The sequence below is a fragment of the Podarcis cretensis genome, assembly GCF_951804945.1.
Source record: "Podarcis cretensis genome assembly, chromosome: 8".
NCBI lineage: Eukaryota > Metazoa > Chordata > Lepidosauria > Squamata > Lacertidae > Podarcis > Podarcis cretensis.
The window spans coordinates 26,585,359-26,611,438 of record NC_137177.1 but is presented as its reverse complement, the minus strand read 5'-3'; the positions used below and the strand labels follow the sequence as shown (position 1 = coordinate 26,611,438).

The following is a 26,080-nucleotide window of genomic DNA, read 5'->3' as shown; positions in this document are numbered from 1 at the left end:
ATACAAGGGGCTGGGAAAGAGAACTATGCCTGGCACTGGCATCTCCCTGAAGGAAAGTTGGGAAATTGGTGTAGTAATAAAGCAATAGATAAAATAAAAGCAGGTCTATATGACTTAGCCTATGTGAAGCAGATAACTTTTCAAAAGTTTGCAAATTGTATTAGAGACCCATCTAGTTTTCAGTGATGGGAAGTTTCCACATTTTGAAGCGTTTTGAATCCTTTTCTTCTTCTTTTTTGTAATAGAGGTTGCCAGCTTTTGGGTGGCCCTACACACCACTCTGTCCGGCCCTTGGAACTGTCCCAGGCCATGCCCCTCACTGGCCCTGCTTCCCAGCCTCTTTGAGTGCTTTTGCTTGTCTGGAATGTGTCCTTGAACTCTGATAACTTGCCTGGAGGGAGGGTAGAGAGGGGTGTGTGCATTCATTGCTCCACCCCCTTTTGCCTTTGGCCCTGCCCAACACTTGCACGTGGCCCCTGAGAGGCTGCCCCAGGAGGGAATGGGGCCCTTGGTCTGCAAATGGCCCCTACTCCTGATGTAAGGAAAGTCAGGTCACCGACAGTTTCTGATCTTCTCGTGTTCAACCGAAAGCCTTCGTCTCCCGAAGGCCAGCTGACTTATTGAGCATGGAGTGCAGTGGCAGAAATGTAATCCAACATTTATGGGTTTAATAAAAGTTGAATAAGCTTTCATGCGCTGCAGCCTTATCTGTGCTCCAGCATGCAGAGACTCTTGGCAGTTCCGCCACTGGCAGGTCAGCATCGATACATAAAACAGGCGAGTTTGGTGAGAGCTCATTCCGCATGTGTTGTGCATGCAGGCAGCTCTTCTAGGTACGGTACATTCAGTGCAATCTCCTCCAGACAGCTAGGTACTCTTCTAGCATGTTGCCACAGCTGTAATAGACAGCAGCTTTAAAAATATTTCTGTATTTATAGATGATAATAGAATTCACAGTGTCTTGATAACAAAACTGATGGCGTTGGTGGTGATTTGTACAGCACCTAGCATTTTAGAAACATGGCACAGATGTTTTCCAGACTACCGCAGTCCCTGCCTGCCCGGGGGCTCCAAGTCGGATAGACCGGATACTAAAGGGGGAAAGCAATCAAAAATTCAAGCGCTAAAGTTCCAAAAAGTTATGTGATTGTTTTTCTCATGGCTGGCTGGAATGGCTGCTGACCAAACAGCAGTTAGTGCCTAGTGGGCTGATGGTTTGGGCCTCAGTTAAGAGATATTATTATTATTATTTCCATTAAGTGGCATATGCATTTTATGAATACAGTGGTACCTTGGGTTACAAACACCTCAGGTTACAAACACTTCAGGTTACAGACTCTGCTAACCCTGAAGTAGTACCTCGGGTTAAGAACTTTACCTCAGGATGAGAACAGAAATTGTGCAGCGGTGGCACAGCGGTAGTGGGAGGCCCCATTAGCTAAAGTGGTACCTCAGATTAAGAACAGTTTCAGGTTAAGAACGGACCTCCAGAACAAATTAAGTACATAACAAGAGGTACCACTGACATGAAATCAAATCAAACCATGATAGCTAAATAAAACTTCCATGTTCAGAGGCAGTATAGCACAGTGAGTGTCAGATACCAGAGGATTTGATATATCTAGGCTTGTGTATATTTGTGTGTGTGTGTGTGTTTACAGTTTTTCTAATAGTGGGGGCTGTAGCATACAGGACCACAGGCAAAATGTGGAGGCAAAGACTCCAGAAATCAGCAGGCCGTTGGGTATCTATACAACCCCAGACCACATAGTGCTCCACTTCCTGTTTTTTGTTTTCTCTTGCAGCCTGCTCCAAAGTGGCAATGCAGGATTCATACTTGCCTGAAAACTCAGCCTGTTCCTTTTTTGCTGTTTTGCAGGAGAATGCAAAGAATTGGAGTCATGTGACAAGTGCATTGAAGGAGATGCTACTCTGAACATCACGAACTGCGTGTGGATGCACTGCCGAGAGTCTGAGGAGAAGCCAGGTGAGCTGCGGCAGGTGGGGGGGGGATGCTTGCCAAAAACTCAGTTCATACACCTTGCAAAGAATGGCCTGATTCTACACGTTCTCTGCAAAGTGGAACATATTTGCCTAAAGTAATTCCATTTCCCTGCCTTATCTTCCCAGTGCTTTGAGTTTTTGTAATGGCTTCCCTCTTCTCCCCCAGATGGTTGAAGAATTCCATCGTGGTGTGTGTGCTACATAATGCTGCCAGGTCCAATGATTTGCTCACCTAGCTCAGTATTGTCTGCTCTGACTTATCATCACCTGCCACTTCTTTTCAGTGGATGATGCATGTGCTCTGCCATTGCGCTGTGGTTACTTCTTCAGCTCAATATTGTCTACTCTGACTGGCAGCATGGAAGAGAAGAAATGGTTTGGGAGTAAGGGGCAGGCAGTTGGAGAGCTAGAGAGGATGGGTGGAGGTCATCAAGGAGAGCAGGAAGTGTGTCAAGCTCTTCCAGCACCTGAACGTCTCTTCATCCATGGAGTGGAAATGCTGTGTACATCTCCAAAAGTGAAAATTGAAGTTGTTGAGTGCCCCCCAAATCATTTTGCGACTTTTCTTTGATTTTTAAAGATTTATTTTTTTTAACTAGCCCAACTTGCCGTACATCCGGGTTTTCCAGGACATTTTGCCAATTCAGCAAAAATCCGCCTGGACGCCATTTTGCAGAGCAATTCCCGGACGTGTCTGGGAGAACCCAGACGTCTGGCAGCCGTAAATATGTACATCTCATGCATCACTGAAACCAAGACAATGTAATTCCCAGGTAGTCACCCATCCAGGCACTGACCAGACCCAAACCTGCTTAGCTGGTGGCTTTGTGGACCTTCAGACCATACCCTAGGACCAGGCGTTGCATGCAGAAGGTCTCAAGGTTCAATCCCTACCATCTCTTGTTAAAAGGATTCGGCACCAACCAGATGATGGGAAAGACCCTCTTCTGAGACTTGGATAGACAATACTGGACTAGATGGAGAAATAGCCTGACCAATAGCCTGACTGCTTCCCTTTGTTTCTCTGAGCAGTCTGCAGGGGCCACCCCACCTTACACATTACCAAGATGTGAGGAAGCCACAAAATGGTGCACCCAGCCCTTTACTGTCTTCTCTGGCTGGCTCTGGCTCTCCAATGGGGCCACCAGCCCCTTCTCACTGAAGGTGCCAGAATCTCTGGCGCTTATGCCTTGCACTTCGTCAGTTGCCACCTTCTCCAAGGACCACTCAGTCCCTGACTTGCTGGATGTGCAAGAGGCAATATGCCTCTGAATTAAAGTCACTGGGAGTCACAAGTAGGAAAAGGGTGCATTAGGCCTGATCCGGCATCCTTTACATGGCCTTCTGCCTTCTGCTTGTCTTGCTTGAAAGCAAAAAGCAAAGGACCTTGCTACTTTAAGGTCTATGCCCTGGCTGATACTTGGAAATCCCTCCTTCCATTTTGCTGGGAGTTTGTGGCTACCCCTCTGAGTGGAATCGCCTCAAGCTCTGCATCTGTGTTGGTTTGTGTACTTCGTTTGTTGCCATGACTGCCATCCCCAGGGGGATAGATAGATGGGAGCCACAAAGATACAGCCTTCTGCTCTCTGCTGGTTCAGAAACAAACTCTTATCTCACAACGTTGTCCTGGAAGCTCCTGCCGAAGTGCTTATCTTCATACGGAGAAGGAACAGGGGGTGGTGTCCTGCCCATTTCCTTGCTGCTACCTGGCCCTTTTGTCCACTTCATCAGGTGTGCAGACTACCTGGAGCCCTACTTGCTACAGCAGGTGGAAGAAGGGCATGGCGAAAGATGTGAACTGGGATGGGAGAGATTGGGTTAGGAACGTAGGAACCTGCGTTATGCTCAGTCAGACCATTGGTCCATCCACCTCAAAATTGTCCACACTGACCGGCAGCTGTTCTCCGGGATCCCAGACTGTGTTCTTTCCCAGACTGAGATGCTAAGGAAAGAACCCCAGGGCCTTCTGCATGCAGAACAGATGCTCAGCCATTGAGCTACGGCTGCTTCCCAATACAAGAAGCTGCCTTATACTGAGTCAGACCTTTGGTCCATGTAGCTCAAACAGTCCCAGGAAGTATAGCCAATGGTGGGCGGGGACGGTGCCCCCTGGGTGCCATCTCTAAGGGGGGTGGCAAGAAGGCACCCTGCAGGGGGCTCGCCCTGCTGCGCCTGGGCGGAGCAGCACAAGCTGCCAAAATCGCGCAGCTATCGTGTGCGGAGGATTCTCCGCTTGTGACTGCAACAGCGGTGGAGGGATCCCACCACTGTCCATATGGCGCTTGAGCAGCGCCGTCGGCAAACTGCCCCACAGGGCATGCGCAATACCGCTATATACTGTGCATGCTACGTACGGGGCACGCATATGCGCAGTATGTAGCAGCGGCGCGCATGTGTACGCCGCAAGCACATGTGCCTCCAGGCTGTTTGCCCCCCCCCCACTGGGTGCTGGTTAGCCTTCCTTCGCCCTTGTCTGGAGGGCCAAAGGTTCCCAACCCCTGATCTCAGGTGAAGGGGTTTTGGACAGCAGTTCCATCTCCCACCCAGCAAACTCTAGAGTGGATCCTTCTTTCAGGAAAGGTTTGGGTTGTCAGGTTTCCTCTGGTGCTAATTCCCTACTCCACATTCTTTACTATATAGTTAATACAAGTTACAGGTAGGTAGCTGTATTGGTCTGCTGTAGTCGAAACAAAATAAAAAAATTCCTTCCAGTAGCACCTTAGAGACCAACTAAGTTTGTTATTGGTATGAGCTTTCGTGAATCTGAAGAAGTGTGCATGCACACGAAAGCTCATACCAATAACAAACTTAGTTCGTCTCTAAGGTGCTACTAGTTAATACAACTGTGTACAGTGGTGCCTCGCAAGACGAAATTAATTTGTTCCGCGAGTTTTTTCGTCTTGCGATTTTTTTTGTCTTGCGAAGCACGGACTTTGGAAAAGCTTCAAAAATCACCAAAGTCTTCAAAAACCTCAAAAAAGGCTACCACACCACGTGCTATGAGTTGCTCCTCGAAGTGAATGCACGGTTTTAAGAAAAAGGAAACAAACTTGCAAGACAAAGGAAACAAACTTGCAAGACGTTTCCGTCTTGCGAAGCAAGCCCATAGGGAAATCCGTCTTGTGAAGCAACTCAAAAAACGAAAAACTCTTTCGTTTTGCGAGTTTTTCGTCTTTCGAGGCATTCGTCTTGCGAGGTACCACTGTATCCCTGTATAGGGAAGTTTTTAATGTTTGATGTTTTATTATACTTTTATATTTGTTGAAAGCTGCCCAGAGTAGCTGGAGCAATCCAGTCAGCTGGGCAAGATGTTGTTGTTGTTGTTGTATTTACTCACTCACTCACTCACTCACTCACTCACTCCTGTGTTAAATCATGCTTGCTGTTGACTGCAGCATCCCTTTCCAGGTATGCTTCCCTCTTGCCATCACAACTGTGTGGTGAGGAGGGCAGCAGGGTGATGCCTACTTAGCTCCCCTCACCGTCTCTTGCATCTGCATCAGCCCCGTCTTCCACACACGTTGGGGAGGGGGAAGATCAGATGACCTGAGCCTGCTCTACGCAAGCAGGATTGTAAATCGCACCCGGAGCCTAAGGTCCCATCTGCACCATGCATTTGAAGCATTCTTAGACCAATTTAACAGTCCTGGAGTTATGATAAGAGTGCTTAGAATTGTAGGTCTATGTGGCCAGGACTTGTAACAAGCTGCAGTTCCTGGGATTCTTTGGAGGAAGCCATACGGTGTGGGTGTGACCATGGAGGGTAGCCAACATGGCAGCTTCCAAGCGTTGTTGGACTGCAACTCCCATCAGCCCCAGCCAGCATGGCCCAGTGTTCAGGGATGATGGGAGTTGTAGTTCAGCAACATATGGAGGACTTCTCATTGGCTAGCGATCTTATGTGTGACTCCTCTCTCCAGACCTTCACCCAACGTTCAGGGGTGGGAGAGGAGACAGCAGACATGGCACATGATGCCAGTCACGTGATGTGAACCCCAGAATAGGGCTTTCACTTTGTTTCTGGTTGTGTAGCCCTGTATAAAACAGTGGGGGAAATGTGTGTTTGGGGCCGAGGGGAGACGTGCAGGATTTTCAATGTGACTTGGTTTCTCTCCTCTATCCTCAGGTTCCGGTAACTGTGTTGTGAAGGGAGAGCCAGCCAAGGAGAAGTGTCACTTTTACAATGTCACTTCCAGGTGTGAAGGTAATGCTTTTCTGCCCAACCACTGATCACCATGCTGTCCGTTAGGCCTCATCATCTGCCTCAGGACCTTTGCCTCTGCCTGTTCATTCTGGAACCTGATCACCAGGACCTCCTCAAACATTTTTGTCGCTTCTGACTCTTGATACAGAAGCAAGAAAGAACTAGGGAGACGTCCTGTTCTGGGTGGGCTGGCACTTCCTCCCTGAAGGATCAGAAAAGTAGCTAGTGGGGAGACTCCCTGATCTGGAGGGCCACAGGTTCTTTATCTCTGACATATAGGACACTTTCACATGACCAGCTGGAGGAGTCCTCTTCAAACCATTTGCCCATCTGATCCAATATAGGCTGCCCTTACTGACATCTTATCAGGCCTCTTTATGGAATTTCTTGCTATAAGGTACATAAGGGTTCATTCCTAGCTATTGATGTTAACAGCTGTTTATGTCTATTTATTCATGTTCTACAGCTGTCTAAATAAAAACAGCACTAAATAAATAAATAAATAGTTAAATCACAAAAAGCAGATGCATTTAAAACAAAACTGAAACAATACAAAATATTCGCTCGTGGCAAATATCCATTTATCCAGCTATGAAAGCTTGTCCTACCATGTTTGGTAGTTTCCAGAAAGTGCAGACATTGGGAGCCGTTTGTATCTTGACACAGGCAAGATGGTTTCCATTAAGATCTAGGTCTGTCCTGTGGGGCAGTAGATAACAAATCTTTGTCTTCTTCCCTTCAGGTATTTGAATGGCTACTTTTTTATTAGTTTGCTCTAATTATTCTACTTTATATAAATGTAGTGTGGCTTTTCTTGTCACCGACTGTGCATAACTCTGAGTGTGCTTCTCTAATGTGATGATCTGCTTGGATAATGCAATGTGTGGTAGGGAAATTTTCTTGTAGGAAAGAGGTGTGGGTTGACCTCCCCCCCACCCCCCTGCTAATGATGGTTCTTTTCTTAGCATCCGAAACAACCACCAAGCAACCTCCACAGCCAACCACCAAAGAGCCTCCAAAGCCAGCCACTAAGGAGCATGAGATCATCACACTTGGTAAGTGTGAGTCCCCTTGTCTTTTGCGCATTGGAGAAGGGAAGAGTTTGAATGTTGGTGAGCTAGTGCTAGAGCATCTCCAAGTGGGGAATGCAGAGCGGCTTCTTGGTGGTCATATGTGCTCCAGGCGCTGTTTTCCTTAGCAAGCCCTTCTGTTGTGGTAAACACTTGTCACTCGGGGAACAGGACCAAAGCTTACCTTGAGACGTGAGAGCAAACATGGTTGATTGCATCGCCACCTTACCTAAGTAGAACTAGGATCCTTCCTATTTTCCTAAACCCAGAGTCTCAGTGTGATTGTATCCAGGGTAAAGTGTGCTTCTCCAACAATTTGGACTTATAGAAGACATCTGAAGGCAGCCCTGTTTAGGAAAGGTTTTAAAAGGTAAAGGTAAAGGTACCCCTGCCCGTACGGGCCAGTCTTGACAGACTCTGGGGTTGTGCGCCCATCTCACTTAAGAGGCCAGGGGCCAGCGCTGTCCGGAGACCCTTCCGGGTCACGTGGCCAGCGTGACATCGCTGCTCTGGCGAGCCAGAGGCGCACACGGAAACCTTCCCGCTGGTAAGCGGTCCCTATTTATCTACTTGCACCTGGAGGTGCTTTCGAACTGCTAGGTTGGCAGGCGCTGGGACCGAGCAGCGGGAGCGCACCCCGCCGCAGGGATTCGAACCGCCGACCTTTCGATCGGCAAGTCCTAGGCGCTGAGGCTTTAACCCACAGCGCCACCTGCGTCCCAGGAAAGGTTTTAGTATTTGATTAATTATTGTATTTTAATACTTTGTTAGAAGCCGCCCAGAGTGGCTGGGGAAACTACTACTACTACTACTATTATTATTATGATGATGATGATTCAGTTCAGATTCTGCTTAGAATTTAGCTCCAAATCTTCCCACCTACAAGCCCACAACATGTTCCCAATCCTACACGGAGGCTCATTCAGACCTCACCTTTGAAAAATGACTGTGCTTTTAGCAGCAATTTAGAAGAGAGCAAGACTTCCCACCACTATTTCAGGTGAAAATTAAGGGGCTTTAATAAAATAAAACAGATCCCTTTGCTACTGCCAAGAGGCCTGGCAACTCTTCTGTACACCGTCGCTGGTTTGGATGAGAAAGCTTAACAAGGCAGGCCAAAGGAACGGAAAGGGAAAAGCTAGCTAATAAAGAAGTGAAGGAGAGATGGATGGATGTGTTCTCAGGGAGAATGAATCTTCCTGCCGAAAAGAAGAGCAAGAATTGAAGAGCTTTGGGCTAATTAAAGTGAGTAACTCTATCCTGAATCCTTGTGAATTATTGATCCAGCGCAGGCTCCCGACGGGAAGTTGTATGCGCTCATTTATCTCTGCATGAGCAAAGGCTCCTGTTTTTCGGCTTCCACACCAGTCTTGCCCACACTGTGTTTAACTGCTTCCTCTGTTTCCTTGCAAAGTGCACCCCTTCAGTAGCAATGCTGCAGCATTGCGTGGCTGCTTTTGTGATGGGGAACACTTGGCTGGGTGGTGAATGCACAGTTCATGGAACGAAGGTTTAAGTTCTAGCAGCTAAGCCTTTGCAATAGGACCTGTACATGAGCTGACTAGCGTGGCATGGTGGAAGACAAGAAGAAGCTTGCAACAAAATGATGCTTTTCGATCCTTACATCTTGTAAAGGGAGGGGTAAGGTTGGCCAGGAGGTGCCATTTCAGACACTGCCCGCCCCAGCCACCTAATCTCTTTCACCATCAGGAAAGCTTGAACTGTTCCTTAAGGGGATTTTTGACTGTGAGCCATTAACATTGCTAGGGGGAGTTTTTGGCAAAAGCAGGAAATTTAGGCTGCAGAGGCTGTTGGAATTTCTGTGCGACAGATAATCATAAGACTTGCAGGGGACTTGGTACCCCCTGTACGCTGCAGGAAATTCTGGAGATAACCAAGAGTATGTACCACTCTGGCAAGACAGTGTGCAGGCAGGTAGATTCTCAGCCGGCATAGGAGTTGGTAGACAGCCACCATGGATACAGAATTAACCTGCACCTCCATGGACAGCTGTGAGTCCAAAATGACTCCTAGGCTGCGCACCTGGTCCTTCAGGAGCACAGTTACTCCATTCAGGACCAGGGAGTCCCCCATACCTGCCATCCTCCCCCCCCCCCAAAGTACTTCTTTCTTGTCAGGATTCAGCCTCAATCCATTAGCCGCCATCCATCCTCCAACTGCCTCCAGGCAGTAATAATAACACTTTGAGCTTGGCAAATCAACAACTAGTACAGATCTCTGAGCAGAGGTGTTATATGGTCTGTGGCCAAGCCTCCATACAGGTCTTCGTCAGTTCAAACTCGAGAGCTCTCTTTAAAGTTAGTACAGTACTGATAATCTTACTCCGGGACTGCTCTCCATTGTGCACACAGGTCCATCTTCACTGTGTTGGAGGGGCTGCTGTGTAGTTGGTACATAGAAGCACATGTGGGACTGCTCAGAGGTGGCTGAATTTTTGAATAAGTTGTTAGCTGGGGGGGTTTTATGACGGAACTAATCGTTACTCCATCTTTGGAACCTGTATATGAAAACAAAATCTTGTTGTCATTTTGTGTATTGTATACAGCCTTGTGGCATTTTTATGAAAAGTGCAGCCTATAAATGCTTAAATATTATTGTATAAGCGATTCAATACAAAATACACGCTTCCCCCTCCCCCCCAAAAAAAATCCCCCACTCAATCTGGAAGGGCCAGTAATAGTTAGTTAATGGACTGGTAGGAAAGTAAAGAATATGATCTCTCAGTTGTAAACTCTTTTAAGAACATGCAAGTCAAACCAGCATTGTCTTCACTGATTGGCCGTGGCTCTCTAGTATTTTTGTGCAGGGGTGTCTTCTGCATACGAAGCATATACTCTTCCCACATTGAGCTACAGCCTTTTCCCTTTTTGCCAAGTACCTTCACAACCCCCTTGCTCTGTCTCCCCCTAGGTACAACGGCCAGCCCTCCGCTAACTGACTCCCCGGAGTTCCACCCACCAGGATTTGACTCTGCCAGCTTCATCGGGGGAATCATTCTGGTGCTCAGCCTCCAAGCCGTTGTATTTTTCGTGGTGAAATTCCTCAAGGCAAAGGACAGCACCTATCAGACACTGTAAGTTCCCTACAAGCAGCTGGGAGCGGGGGGGGGGGGGGGTTGGGTGGTGGTGGTGGTGGGGAAATGTGCTGTCCTCTGAGAAGCAGAGAGGGAGATGGTCTGTCCGTAAGAACATTCTGATCTTCATTTTGGGGTAGTTTCCAAAGCAATTGCTTTGTTTAGTCTGTGGCATCTTCAAAGACTGACAGCTTTATTATGGCATGAGCTTGGTGCACAAAAGTGCCTGCCATAATATGTTTGATGGTCTTTAAGATGCCTCAGGGCCTTTTGTTGTTTTTCATTTGGTGCCCAAGCTATAATAGTTTAGACCAGGGTCACATCAACACTGTACATTTAAAGTGCTATCATACTCCTTTGTCATGGCTTCCCCCTAAAGAATCCTGGGAAGTGTAGTTTATTAAGGGTACTAAGAGTTGCTAGGAACTAACAGAACTCAATTTTTGAGTGGTTTTACTGTTAACCGCTCTTGTTAGGGAACTTAGGAAATTAGAGCTCCTACCTCTAAGCACCTTTAACAAATGACCGTTCCCAGGATGCTTTGAGACATGGAGGAGCCATGACTGTAAAAGTGGTATACTGGTGTTTAAAATTATGGTGTGGATGTGGCTCAGGGCAGTTAAGAAACTATATTCATAAAAAAAGACAATGGGGTGTTGTTAGTGGGAAAGTTACTGGAACTGACTACTCACACATGAAGACCGAGAGCATCCAGTGGGATGCAAAGCCTGCCTTCATGATGGTCGGCCATCTTGTATCACACAATAACTTCCTGTGTGTTTTCAAAATGGCTGTCCAGGCTGTGAGTTTCAGCTCTCCTGCTGTCTTCATTTCTCCACCTCACCTTCCAGTTTGCCTTCTGTGCGTTTTAGGGGGATAAAGCACGGCAGATCAGCTCTTATATCCCTCTAAACACAGAAATAGAGGGATCTTACGCTTGACAACCTTCCTCCCCTCTTCCCCACCTTTGCATTATTCCTGTGTCCTTGCACTCAGTTTTTCTCTCCGTTGCTGCTGTGCAATTCTCACATACATGCTACTGACTGTGTTCAAGGACTGGCAGTTCAACATGCCACTGAGCTCAGTACTCTTTGTGCTGAGGAAGGGACTGGTCTTTAAGTGTGACTCACTTAAAATGAGGACTCTGGATCTTTAAGAAGGGCAACAAAGCAAAGCTTTGAAAGTTTAATTATTATTTAAAAATCTTTCTCACATTGTGGCTGTGTTGTGATTACAGCTCTCTTTAGATGTCCCTCTTAGATGGCAGCAGGTAGTGGCGTTCACATGTTACATTCAATGTCAGCATACCTATGAACACAAATAAGTCAGCTGCACACTCGTACAGTTATTCACATGTAACATTCGACGAGTCTATGTACGCAGGAGCTGAGCTGTTTTACACAAACACATGTGCCTGTGTAGAAACAGCTTGTACTTGTGTTTAGTGTAATGTGTGAACATGCCTTAAAACACTGATGTGCGTGTGACATCAGTGGCTACTTTCACACACCTAGGGTCCCTGTTTTTATTATCTTTCTCATTCCCCTGGGTTGCTATTTTCATTGTCCTCCAATTTATGGAAGCCAACTGTCTGCAGCAGAGAACGGTTTCTCTCTGACCATAAGAATAGCTCTGCTGGATTACACCAGTGGCCCATCTAGTCCAGCATTCTGTTCTCACTGTGGCCAACCAGAAGCCTCAAGGAAGTCTGCAAACAGGGCCTGAGCGCAACAGAGCCCTCCCCACTTGCGCTTACCAGCCGCTGGTAATCGGAGGCATGCTGCCTCCACCAGTGGAGGTACAACAATTTTTGAAAAGCGTGCTTGTGCTGGGCTCCTTTGGAAGGAAGGGCAGGCTTCAAAAATTGGTATAAAAACCAACTACAAAAAAAGCAAAACACACAGAGAAAATTTAATTATGCAATAAAAATAAAGGAAATAAATATAGTAATAGCATGGCCCTCCAATCTAGAAGTCTCCTAATCCACAGCAAGGCCTCACACCAGAATGGGGCCTTGTGCTATTTTCCTAGTCGCACCTTCCCACAAGCTGATATTTCCCTGTGAAATTGGTGCCGTTTACTGTAAGCAGCACTTTCAGAGGGCAAATAGCTGGAGGGGGAGAGAGTGAAAGTGTTGTCTGTGGCAAACCAACCCCAGACTTTGGGACTGATGTTTTATCCATATAACGAGAGGCCAGTTTGAGCATGCTTTGCTAAATTGCAAAAGCTATAACTTGTGGTTTGCCCTACTCAAAGTGGGTTATACTTTTGTCGGCAGGTGGTGAACAAAATCCTAGCCAAATAGCTCTACATCCCTGCTGTGTGTAACCTTTGGTCAGTGTTAAAGGAAATTTCAAATGTTCTGTGAGGGACTCTCCTCCTCGCATGCACCCGACAATATTTCTGGGTTTCTCATCTGTATCTTCTGCTGCCATCTCTGTCTCTGACAGATCCTTTCAGAGAATCACCAGCTGGGTTCTCCTCCTCTCAATCTGTCCTTGATTCTCTTTCTTTCTTTCCTCCCACCCACCTCTCATAGGAGAGTGTGGGATCAAAAGATGTCTTTAAGCCTGCTTCATACAATGATGCTTTCTCCTACACAGGTACTCCACTGACATAGTCATGTGTGGATTATGGCATGAGCATCATCTTTTGTTTTTGTTTTTAAATAGTATTTATTCAAATTTTAAAGATTACAAAGATAAAAAAATAAAAGGACAAGACAAAAAAAACACAGAAAAAATACAAACAATTAACAAACAAAACAGATCCAACCTTTACATAACTTTCTTTCCTTTGCTTATTTCCTTGACCTCCTCACACCTCCCTTTTTTGTATTCCAGTTCAATTAGATGTTTCAGCAAATCCTTTCCAGCTTTGTTTTTATCCTAATAATTTATCTTAATATGCTGTAATTCTCGTCTTTCACCGATTAAAAAATCAATTTTAACCTAATCCTTTATATCATTTCTGCTAAAACCACATTACTATGAGCATCATCTTTTGCTTCAGTTGTGTGTGTTAGGAAGCCAGTTGGGCAGGGCCTGTTATGGAGTCAGGTGGCAGGTGCTTGGGGGCTGGCAGTAGGTGATGACAGGTTGAGAGGCCAGAGCTGTGTCTGCAACGCAGCCTGGCCTGCACGCCCAGCTTGTCCTGCAGTAAGCTGGACAAGTCACCAGTGTTCAAGTAAAATTCAGTTGAAAGTCCAGTTGGCTTCTGAACATGGAATGAGGGTGGTGGTACCATTTTGGTCTTTGCCTCAGGGGGAAGCTATGAATACGCTTAAAGCACATGACTTCCCCCCCCCCCCCAGTAATCCTGGGGACTGTAGTTTGTTAGGGGTGCTGGGAAGTGCAGCTCAGTGAGGGGTAAACAACAGTCCCCAGGATTCTTTGGGGGAAGCAGTGTGCTTTAAATGTATGGTGTGTACACAGCCAGTGTCTTCAGCCTTGAAGTTGGATATATGTAAAGAAAAATACCTCTGTGTGGGAAAGGGTGCTCCAACTTCCCTCAGGAAACTTGGCTGGGTCTTAGTTAAATCTTTTTGCCCCATTGTTGGATCTCTTCTCAATCAAAGCTCAGTTTAAACAGTGGGCCAGCTAGGAACACATTATTGGGGGCCATGGAGGAAGAATTTGAGGCAAGATAAGACAGTTGGTATCCCTTTGCCCAAAGCCTTGGACCGTATTTTCAGCTTTTTAAATAAATAATAAAAAAAAGCTGTGCGAGCCAAAGCCTGCCAATGTTCCTTTCCAGCTTTTAAAACATCCTTGGGCAGCTGGCTCCCTTCCAAAGCCAGTTTGGCAAAATCACTCCAGAAGCCTTGCTATTGAGGGCTTAACTTCCTTGATGATTGCAGCCATGCGTGATCCCCAAATTTTGACTGGGTGTGTTTGCTCATGCTGATTCCTGCCCTAAATCCTAATTGTTCAGGCACCTTGAGAGAGGGGTTTGTTTGGCATTCTAGCACTGGGGAAAGCTGCTGCTATTGGGGGTGGCTGGGATGTCAACCAGACAGTGATTGCTGCTGTTTTTTGTTTGCAGCATCCCTCTCACTCTCTTATTTCTGTTTGTGTAACAAATTGCTTAGCCCTAGCTTGAGTCTATTCCCAATAGAACATTGGGCTCATTCAGGCTATCTTTTGCCCCATACTTACCAGGCACAGGCCTGTGCTTTAAAGCTTTGTGTCCGGGGGGGGGGGGGGGTTCCTGTCACTTTCCCCAGGAAAAACCACGTTTTACCGCTGAATCAGAGCAAATGGCAATTGGCAGAAAACCGAGCTATTCAGTGTTGAAATGCAGTTTTTTGCAAGGAAAGCACTGGGACAAACAAACAAGCAAACAAACGTTCAGACATGGGGCTGTAAAGCCCAGAACCGTGCCTAGTAACACAGCACAAAAGGTAGTTTGGATGAACCCATTGCTCCTGTCATTTTTCAGAACTCTCTGAAAGGCAGGTGCATCTCCCCTCCCGACAAAAAAACAAATAGTGGTGCATTTATGAGGAGGACTGCCCTTGCTGAAAATTCAGAGTTCTTTAAAGGGAACAGAAGCTCTGCCCTTCTGGGGGTAACCCTGATCTTAATCTGGAGCATAAAGTACAAATCTCTTAACACCTTATTCTCTCTTAACTTGGTCCATGCTGCTTCTCTGTTCTTAACTGTACCCCTGTCCTTAGCTCCAAACTAAAGCTTATAATTTTGCCGTAGCTCTATTATGTCCATTCCTCTCCAGACCCCGTTAACCTGAGCACTAATGCTACCCAAAGGGAACCTTCTATTTATTTGGCGTATCAGTGACTCTCTACCAGAAATGTGTGTATTGGGCGTGTTTAAAGGGGCATTGTGCTTTGATATTGTCTCTAACGTCATGTCCCCAATTGCCATCTCCCCACCCCCTTTTTTTTTGTATCTCCCTTGCACGCTGCCTGTCGTCAGAGAGGACAACCAGCAGTAGGTGTAGCTGTGTGTGAAAGAACAGTGGGAAGTAATGGTCTGTCTCTGGAACCAGGAAAACCTATCAACCTTCTCTTAGACCCACTCCCTTCGTGGGGCTCTTTCCTCAGAGCCAAGAAAGGCTATTATGGGCCTGTTTTTATGCATTCAGCAGCATTAAATGATCTTGATTTTCCTGGACCATAGAACATTAGCCTGCCGCGAGGAGCTTGCATGTTTGATTGTTCCTCCTTGCACATAGAAACGTAGCATGTCTTCAGAGAAAGCTACCTTGAAATCCCTGGCCTTTTAGTTTTTCATGTGCCAGTGATTATATATATATATATGCAGGAATATTCAAATGTGCATCCTTCTTTTCCATGCTGAAGTGGTACAGGCCAGGGAAATCGTTAACTCCTGGCTTCTGCTGAAGGCATAAAACTGTCTCTGGGGATCCTGCTTACATTTTGCTTTTCCCTTTTCCCGCATTCAGCAGAGGGATGGATGGAGAACAGGGACTGCTTTGAACTGAATACTGTTAACTTTCTGATTGATTGTGTGTGTAATGGGAATGTGCAAACAACCAGCTCTTGTTTGCTTTTGAAACTATGGGCCTTCCCTAGGACAGGGATGAGCAGTGGAGATGAGCTATTCAGAGCTGACCAGAGTCTGTCTCTCTCCCTCCTCTGCTCCCCCCCCCTATTTTTTTGACTGAGAGCATGACCACATGTTACATTTGCCATGAGAGAGCAGCTGAATCTCAAAGGTTTTTCTACCAACTGGCGGAGAAACCGGGGGGACACAGAAATTGCACACTGAGTGGCGTAGGATCTACTTGCTTGCTAGCATAGCCAATAAGCAAAGAGAGATGGGGAGATGGGAGGGGGAAATTGGGTCAGGAGATAAAAACAACCAAACAGCAGCTCCACTTTCATCTGTGTGTGCAAATTCTAACTCCTCCAGCCCTTTTCCTCAGGCTCAAAACAACGCATCACGTTAATTATGTAGTGTGCAGGTACTTCTTGAGGTTTTTAAAATGAATGCCTAGTGCAGGAAGTTGGGGAAGTTGCTAGAGAGAATATAGGTCGCAGGGACTGTGGTCTAATCTTTCCCTCTCCCACCACTGGAGGCTGGTCTGTGAGGGCAAATGGGGCACTGCCCCACCGGCCTCAGTGTGCCCTCAGCCTGGCCCCACCTGCCTGTCTTTGTACATAACAAGCCGTCCAGGGAGTGCCTGAGACTGTCAGCCTCCTCCTTGGTCTCAGTATCGCCTTGTACAAATGAGCAGGGAGGAGGGTTGCAACAAAACTAGAATCGGTTTGCTCCACCTGTCACTGGCTCTACCTGCTGTTGGTCACCCTACCAGGCTGCTTGCATGCTATACCTTTAAATTTAGGGGAGTGTGACCAATTTGGTTCAGTTGAATTGGGTGCAGAACCTTGGGGGGCAGCGCAACGAATATTTAGACTGGTGTGTGAGAGGCGTGGGGGCACCACATTTTGGCACCTCACAGGGCACGGCTGAGATTTGAGACCCCAAGGTATGCCACTGCTTTAAAGCACATTTGAAGTGTCTCCCCACTCCAATAATTCTGAGTGCTGTGGTTGGTTTGTGAGGTTGCTGTGAATGGTAGCCCTGTGAGGGGGAAACTGCAGTACCCAGAATTCTTTGAGGAAGTTGATGTGCTTTGAATGTGCTGTATACTGTGCAAGCAGCCCCGTTCCTAACAGGAACCAGTCACCACTATCACCCAATGAGCCCCCTATGAAACTCCTCCCCCCACCACCACCATCCCAGCAACACACACACACAAAATCTAGAGAAAAGCTCCCATTCCCCTAGTGAGTTTCCCCTGCTAACAGTTGCCCATGTGTTCAGAAGCATCCAGATTGGTAGATCTATAGGTGAATTGTGGTAGGCCAGCAAGGGTTTTTGATTCCCCCCCCCCAAAAAAAAAGAAAATAAAAAAGCATTGCTGAAATTTGGGAGTGGGGTGGGAACCAACCAGAAGTGGATTTTTTTTCTGTGAAGGAAATTGTGAGCTCACTTCTGGTACTGAGGCATCCTGTTAATTCTTAGGCTGGGTACACACCATACATTTAAAGCACATTCCCCACCCCCCACCCCCATTCTGGGAACTGTAGTTTACCCCTTCACAGAACTACAATTCCCAGCATATTTAACTACACTTTGGCTGGGGTGGGGGGGGGGTATTTTGCTTTTAATGTATCGTATGTATGACAACATTTTGCATCTCAGGTTAGACCTTAGGGGTCTAAGTAAGTAAGTAAGTAAATAAGTAAGTAAATCAGCCTGAAGTCTGCCCACAATGGGATTACAGTGGTGCCTCGCAAGACGAAATTAATCCGTTCCGCGAGTCTCTTCGTCTAGCAGTTTTTTCGTCTTGCAAAGCAAGCCCATTGACGGCTTAGCGGATTAGCGCTATTAGCGGCTTAGCAGCTTTTAGCGGCTTAGTGGCTTATCGGATAAGCGGCTTAGCGGCTTAGCGGCTTAGAAAAAGGGGGGGAAAGGGAAAAAAACCCGCAGGAACTCGCAAGACATTTTCATCTTGCGAAGCAAGCCCATAGGAAATTCGTTTTGCGAAGCACCTCCAAAACGGAAAACCCTTTCGTCTAGCGGGTTTTCCGTCTTGCGAGGCATTCGTCTTGCGGGGCACCACTGTAGTTTATTCCTATAGTGGCGAAACTTTAAGGAGCTCTCACATGGCAAGTGTATTATTTGGGGGTGTCCCAGTACATCCTGCTCAGAAGCAAGGCCTCTTCTCCCTGTGCTGGTCCTATGGCTTCCCTCTGGTGTGGCTGAGAAAGTAAAGGATCGAAAATGTGAAGCTGTGGAGTCACCATGGCGACTACTGGATTCTATTCCCAGCTGGCTTTCCATCTCTTTTCCCTTTCCTTTTCCCCCTTGTTTTTTGTAGCTGTTCAATTGAGAAATAGCTGTTCTCAGAGGGGGGCAAAGCGAAGACTTTGACGCCCTTAGTTAAAATGTGGTATTATTATGCCCTGTTGCTTTTAGTTCTTTTCTCCTCCCCACCCCAAGAAAAGCTTTAAAAAGTGGCTTATATTTAAAAACAAGTACACACCAGGAAAGAATAAATCGTGGATTGTAGTTGGTGGTTTTCCTACTCAGAGTAATCCTATTAACATTTATGAGCATGACTAACGTAGCTCCATTGGTTTTAATGGGTCTTCTCTGTGTGTAACCTGGTTGGATGCAACTCCATGTTTATACATTTATGGGAACTTGATTACATTAACAGTGGGCTCATGAGCCTTATTTCCTTGTACATACGAAGAGGGGCTTTTAAAGTTTTTATTTATTTAAATAATTCCTATACTGCTTCACATTTGCAAAGGAAACAATCTCTTAGCAGTTTTGTAACCTGCCTTAAATAATCAAGTAGAACCTTACAAACTATCAAGCAGTACAAAAGAGAATCAGACACAATTACAATGCTGATCCACATTTAAAGAAGCATAATAACAAGAAAACAAAATATTATCCTAAACATTTAAAAAAACTTTACACATTAAAAAAAAACCAAATACAAAAATAAGTGCCTCCAGGTGATTAGCTGGGTGTAACATCCTGATTTTTGGAAAGTTCTTCCCATGCTCCCTTTTGCACCTTCAAATCTTATGCCTTGCTGTGGCATAAATTGATAGCCTAATTAGCCATCATTTGTAAGCCACCACACAAGCTCATTCATAGGTGGAAGCGGATTGTTTAGGTTGCAATCCTTGGTATACTTAAGTGCTATCTGCACCATAGATTTGAAGCACCATCACACCACTATAAATGGTCATGGCTTCCTCTGACAATACAGTTCCCATAGTGGTTTAACAATCAACCCCTCTTCCCAGGGAACTCTGGTAATTGTAGTTTTGTGAGGGGAAGAGGGGGTCTCCTAACAACTCTCAGCTCCCTTAACAAACTACACTTGCCAGAATTCTTATGGGAGGGAGAAGCGGTATGATACACTTAAAGCAGTATCATATTTAAAGCATTATCATGCAGATTGGCCCTATATGTCCATCTAGACCAGTATTGTCTACTGTTGACTGGCAGTGACTCTACAAGGTCCTGGGCAGAGGTCTTCCCCATCGCTACTGACCTGGTTCTTTAAACTGGAGATGGAATCTGGGGCCTTCTGCATTCAAATCAGGTGTTCTGCCACTGAGCTTCCGTACGTCCCTGGGATCTATGGTTGCTTTTTGTAATCCAGCCTGATACTTGCAGACCCCTATAGCAACCTCTGCTCTCAGAATCTCCCAATAGCAGAAATGGGGTTCCTTCCCCTATCATTTAAGTGACTGGCTGCTACTGGGACTCAGGAGTTGAGCAATGCGTCATTGCGAGGAGAGTAATCTCAATCAGAACCGATCAGTGTCAGCAGCCATTTTAGGTTTCCTTGGGAATCTGCTTAGCAACAACATTTCCAAACCACTGGCAGGTCTGCTGCCAGGGTGGGAGATTTTTTAAAGTTTGAGTTGATATTTATTTTTGTATTTGATTTGATATTTGTATTCCACTTTTTTCTAAGAGCATTGTGGAGCTCAAAGTGGCTCACCATAATAGTAGCATTAAAAACGGACAAACATTAGTACGTATAATCAAAAAGCACAATAAGGTAACCCATAAAACAATTAATAGCAATCGGCACAAACTCATAGTGATTCAAAAAATCAGGAATGTCTTCTGCTGTCATCTTCCTTTTCCTCCTCCTCCTTGCCCCCAAATCTCAGTGGTGCTGTTAGGTATTGTTAGACTTTGGTCTTATTCTTCCCATCTCTTTGCACAGTAACATAGGTTATGTCAAAATATGGTAAGCCAGCCTTTCTGTATCTGATGTCTCCTTATGGGGGTGCTCTCTAACTAGCTGCTTTCTCTACTCCCCTCCCACCAGCTGAGGAATGAATTTTGTGTGTTCTTGCTGTGCCTTTTGTGTGTTTCCGTGTGACTTTTGTAGTCCTGGAGCCTTCCTTGGCAAGTGGTGGGCGGGGGGAGGAGAGAGGGAGACTAGCTGAGTGTTGTATGCCATCTGGGGCACAGACTTGTGATCCTGACTTCTTCATTAAAGCTTGTGGGAGTTTGATTTCTCCAGGGCTCCAGTAGTGGTGTTGCTTGCAGTCTTCCTTCTACAGTGTGACGTGTTTGTAGGGAGCACAACCTGAGGCTTGGGTCTCCCTTGGTGAGAAATCCCTACCCCAAAACAGTCATGCATCTTTCCAAGAGTAGCCTAAGTTGAGCAGTGCATGGGCGGGCCATCCTGCCTTGGGCAAAACCTGGTTCTCCCGCAAGCAACATACTGAAAGCTGTTGCAGAAAGGGTGGATCTGGGGCAGCTGGGGAGCCACTTGATGGTGGTTTAATAACTTAACCCTATTTGCGCCTGGAAATGCAAGGAGCAGGTTGATTGGCTGGCTGCAACCTCAAGCCTACTCAGTGGTAGAACAAGTGGCCTAGCGTGGGGGGAGGCACAGGGGCAATTGCTCTGGGCAGAAAATTGTTAGGGTGTAAAATTTCAGCCTCGATACAGCTGGTAGGCACACCCTGGTATGTGTGACTTGTCATTCTCACCCTCTTAGGTGAATGAACCTGTAGCCTGTTGGCCATTATTGTGCACAGCATGCAATTGCACAAGGACCTATACTTGCTTCTGCTTAGATCCCTTGCTGCACTAATCAGTTATTTCCCATTAGTGAACACATCTGAAGTCTTAACGTTCTTTAACTTGTGCACTGTTCAGGCTGGGGGAGGTGTTTAATAGGTGGAAAGAACAGGAGTAACAAAGAGCCCCACTTTAAACAAGACCAATTTCCCCCGTGGTGGTGTGCTTGTGCAGTCCCACAGATGCAAATAAAAGCCACTGAATTTGACCTCCCAGAAAAATAGTCTGTTTTTAAAAGAGAGAGAAAAGCAAGCAAGTAGGTTTCTTCATTTGCTTGAAAACATACGAACAACAGATGCTGCAGTCTTGGAAGCCTGGGGAATTGCAAACTTAAGTTTCCAGTGATTTGTGAGGTGGGGGTCTGCAGCACCCTGGCCCTTCCTCATTATAGCAAAGTTCAAATAAGTTAGGTAGAATCAGGCAGGTTTGCAAAATTATGCAGGTCAGTGTGTAGTATTTCGAGTCTTAGCACAATATTTTTTGTTGTGTGTTCGTGTGGTTTTGTTTTTTAAAAACCAAGGCAGAGAATACACCATCCCAAGTGATAGCACAGAAGTTACAGGAGGAACAGGGAGCTGTTGCCCTCCAGAATATGTTGCTGGACTACGACTCTATCATCTCTGACCACTGACTGTGCTTCCTGGGGCTGATGGGGTCTAGCCATATCTGAAGGGCCTAAGTTGTCCTTCCCTGAGTGATAGGGTGTAATCCGTGTGAATATCCCAGGAGTGGGTCTTTCTCTTCCCCTTCCTGGAGTGTATCTGTCCACCCACGAAACGGCATTTGCACTGTGAGAAGTGTCTAAACAAACACTGGACATTTACAGGATTTGGTCCTCCATGTGGGGTTGGAAACAGTGTCTTATTCTCAAGAGATGTCTCAACAGCAGGAGTGTCACCTCAGGTTTTCGTTTTGCTTTTCAGATGATGGGCTGGGAGAAAAGGGATAAGATTTACTGCAAAATGCAATGATCTCCTCTTGTTTGGGACGTTTTTAGCTGTCCCAAACAACAAGAACCCACAAACAAACGATACAATTAATGATAATTTGTTGAGATTACCTTTTTTCATACCACAGAATATCTCAAAATCTCTTTGTTTATAAGGGCTGGGGGGGAGAGAAAGTGTGATTTTCATCAAAACACACACACAGAGACTGTTCTGAATCACGGTTCAACCATTCTGGGACTGAACTCTTGACATCACCTTTGAAAGTACCCAGTTCCTTTCACTCATGTTCATGAGAGTTACTAATTCTTAAATTAGATTTATACCCCATTTCTCAGCCAAGATGGCTGAAATAAGCCCATGATAAAAATCCATTGTAAATTATAGTCTCTGATGTGGCATTGCTAATCTCCCTCCACAAGTCTCTGCATATATGTCTTGTAAGACCCTGTATTATATGGGGGGTTTTTTGGTTAGTTTCCATTGCATGTTTGGGTGGCCATTAGACACCCCCATGAGTACAAATTTTAACATTAGAACTGGTCTGAGGCTTTAACACTGTAATCATATGCATCAGGTGCACAACCTGTTGCCCCTCCCCCTCCCAATGTTGTTGGACTCTGCCCCCATCAGCTCCTACAAGGGATGGTGGGAGTTGGAGTCAGAGAGCAGCTAGAGGGGCGCTGGTTCCTGGGCCTGATAAACATCTGTTCAGAAATTAAGGCTGCAATGCTATACCCAGTTACCCAGGAGAGAACCCTGCTAAATTCAGAGATTCAGCGCATTCCTAACCATACCTCTTCAGAAGTGTGTTCTATTGAATTCAGCAGGGAACATCTTGGTAGACATGCTTAGGGTCGCTCTGCAAGTAGGTGAGTATAGAACTGCTGCCTGACAACAGTCTTTTGCATGTCTACTCAGAAGTAAGTCGCCTGGGAATAAGCTGCACTGAACACTGTTGGATGGAGCTAGTATGAACTGTGCTGCAAACTTAACTTTGACTCACTTTTCAGAAACAAGAAGAAAGTGCCTCTTGTAACTTGAGAATGGCCAGCTTAGAGCTGAGATGCTCTTGTTCCCAACAATTTAATTCTTCTCTTCTGCAAAATTGGGTATCTAATTTGGTGCCCAAATGTCTCATATCTTGGATGTTACCATGTATTGATTATTTTATTTGATGTTTCATATTTAACAGCATTCAGGGAGTGACATGCAATGGCATGGCACCTGATGTGGCATATGTTTGATAAGATGCAATGGTGCATAGGTTCTGGCAGTAGAGAGCCGTTCACATTTCATGCTGCCTGCCTGCCTAAGGTGGTAAGAAGACTAAGTTGCTCTAATTCTGAAATTAAAATCCCTAAATTTTCAAATTAAAGAGGTCTGCAAATAAAGATGTAAGTGGTGAAGCTGGCAGTGCTGACACATGTATGTTATGAAATCCAGCCATTCACAAATTACACAAGTTGCACCTTCCTGGTTTACCAGGTGAAGTTGTTTCCAGCGCTGAGGAAAGCAAGGGAGAAGTCGCTGTTACAGATCTGCCATTTTGGCTGAGCTAGGTGCTCCCCCTGCTGTCTGCTCTCTTGCCTGGTGAAGTGTTTTCCCCACCCCCCCTGTGTCTTCCCCTTCTCATTTGTTCCATCACATTAGGATCTGATGGCTGACCTCCAAGGAGCTGCCTTGATAAGCGTTTCTCTTGCGGGAGGAGTTGCTGGAGAAGAGGAGGCTGCCTGTGGCTGCATTAGGAGTCAGGACTCTTTCCCTCTCTCTCTTCTTCAAATGGAGCTGCTGAAGTGGGAGATCTGCTCCAGACCTAAACAGCCTATTGTCACGATGGGTGATGCTTGGCTCAGATACCTGGACCCTTTAGACTTGCTGCAGAAATAGTATAAATATATACATGAGATACTAGCAAGCTCAAGCTGCAGGGATCTGCTTCATATGTAACTGTGTGAGGTTAAGGACACCTTCAAATGATTGTGGGGTTTTCTTTCTATTTTTTCCCCTTCTGTGCAACCTGCTTTTGGTTGATTATCCTTATTCTAAGCCCACAAGGATCCTGTTTCAGTACCTGCCGGTCCTGCATATTTGTTCTTAAATGCTGCACCAAAAGTGGAATGTCCAGTGGAACTTGGGGCTACTTCACCCGTGTGACTTCTTTCTCCCTCCACCCAATATTGTTTAAACCAGATCACTCTAAAAAGTCAGAGTCTTATGCAGATGTCAAGACACTTGGGTCACGATGTTAACTTCTTGCACAAGAGAGTTGGGGTGGGTCTCCTTCACGCTCGTTCTTGCGGGTGAGTTTCCGGTAAGGGAGTTGCATCAGAGCAGCTGACTTGTTAACGCTGAACCCAACCGGTGTTGGACTTCATTGGAAGTTGCCTGTCCATTAAAGAGTGGATCCTTCTAAGAGTCCAGTTCTCAGCTGCCTCCCTGGAAAAACAAAGAACACCCCTTACTGTGGAATGGCAGCGAACACAACGGGGGAAGATGCCTCTAAAATAAAACAAAATATTTGTGGAACGCATTTTGTGTTATTGTTATTGAGCAGTTCGTACTTCTACGCATTTGGGGATAACTTTGATTATAGCCGCAATGTTGTAAGCCGCCCTTCTTTCATCTAGTGCCATTGATATTTCGGACTCCCGACTCCCATCATCCCCAGCGAACATGGCTGATGGTCAGTGATTATGGGAGTTTTAGTTCAACAGTGTCTGGACAGCACCAAGCTTGGGGAAGGCTGCTGTAATATTTGTCAGCTACTGCTTTTATAACATTATTCTACTGGAAAATTTGTTTAATTGAAATATTTCTAAGCGGTTTTTCTGTGCAGCTTGCAAGAGTGAAAATAATGTAAAAAAGAAAAGAACCCTTCCACACACATATCTTCTTTGTTCCCCCAACTGTCCAAGATAAGAACCAATACATGTACTAATTAAACCACTCTTCACAGCACTGCTAACCCAGAGTCCAAGGCAGGCAGGACTTTACCACCATCCTAGTAACAACTACTTAATATTACTCTAGCTAAAGCTATTGAACCTGGGAGCTTCATATCGGATGATATGGAGGCAATGTGTTCTTGTTGCGGGAGTTCACTGGCTGTGTTTGGCAGAGCTGAGCAAAGAATGTATGTACTGGACCCTCCCCCCAAGAAGCAGAGGCACAGTGAAATATAGCAACTTGTTTCTTATTTCCTTTAAAGAAAAGGCTGTGCTCAGAGTTGTTTACCTTGATTATTTATTTGCAGTCTTCAGCCATAATGGTTCTCAAAGCGGTTTCAGGATAATAAAATCAGATTTATAGGTGGTCCCTGCCGTTCTCGCTGTGATGCATCCCTGGAAATATATGCAAGCACTGGAAAAGGTACATTTCTAAAACAGCATGATGGCTCTGGTCTGAGAGAGTGCCAGAGGGGAGAGGTTAGACCTTAGCAGCAGGGATGGATTTTGCAGGGGGGGGGTGTTGGGGTGCCCATTAGTAAGCTCTGTCCACCTTTCACAGAACCACTGTTTAAATTTTCCATAGTGCCCTGGATTGATACTTTAGGGTATATGTTTTTCTGTATACAGTACATATATGCATCCTGAGCACTAACACTCCAACAGATCTTGTGTCCCCATTAGGTTTCCAGGGGGGGGGGTCACCAAAGTCACAACTCTGTTTCTCAACACAGAACAGTTTCAGCTTCTCTGTGTCTTTTAAATGCAAACTGGATCAGATTTCTCTCTCATCCCCCAGTGCTATTTTTCTAGAAAAAGAGGTGCCAGAACTCACCATGAAAACCTCCCTCATTCTCTTAGAATGGCAATTGTGTCCACCTGAGAGGTGCTGGAACTGAGTTCCTGTGAGTTTCCCCTGGAAAAAAAGCTCTGCTCCTTCCTAACAGAAGCCCACATATGCACATACTCATTAGTAGGGATGGGATTCGCAATCACAGACTGACGTGACAAGTCCCCTCACCCCCGCAATTCCCTAGGACAAACACTATTCATTTTGCAAAATGGTTCATAAAAACTCAAACAGGGAACCTTTGGACTATTCTTATCACCTAATTGGCTTTGATTCTTCGAAAAATTATGAGCCCTGTGAATGTAAAGCTTCTCATTACCCATTATCGCCATCCATTT

At 45.8% G+C, this 26,080-nt stretch overlaps 1 protein-coding gene and 2 long non-coding RNA genes across 4 annotated transcripts in view; 1 reads left to right on the top strand and 2 right to left on the bottom strand.

The window, feature by feature from the left end:
- The window catches only part of CD164L2 (CD164 molecule like 2), a 37,548-nt gene extending 13,071 nt beyond the window's left edge, over positions 1–24,477 (top strand). Inside the window, exons 2-6 of one of the 2 annotated variants that reach the window (XM_079986487.1) lie at positions 1,880–1,987; positions 6,131–6,208; positions 7,174–7,263; positions 10,210–10,372; positions 23,598–24,477. In XM_079986487.1, the coding sequence (XP_079842613.1) occupies positions 1,880–1,987; positions 6,131–6,208; positions 7,174–7,263; positions 10,210–10,372; positions 23,598–23,604 (446 nt within the window). In that variant the 3' untranslated portion in view covers positions 23,605–24,477. Of the gene's footprint in view, positions 1–1,879; positions 1,988–6,130; positions 6,209–7,173; positions 7,264–10,209; positions 10,373–15,309; positions 21,505–23,597 lie in introns of those variants that run through there. The other variant, XM_079986486.1, reaches the window with a different exon arrangement.
- Positions 9,718–15,301, bottom strand: LOC307221774. Its single transcript, XR_013841500.1, has 2 exons — positions 11,065–15,301; positions 9,718–9,796 (listed from the first exon to the last, which is right to left on the bottom strand). It is a non-coding gene; the product is annotated as an uncharacterized lncRNA (long non-coding RNA).
- LOC307221816 lies at positions 18,276–23,591 on the bottom strand. Its single transcript, XR_013841548.1, has 2 exons — positions 20,703–23,591; positions 18,276–20,671 (listed from the first exon to the last, which is right to left on the bottom strand). It is a non-coding gene; the product is annotated as an uncharacterized lncRNA (long non-coding RNA).
- Positions 24,478–26,080: the final 1,603 nt, after the last annotated feature.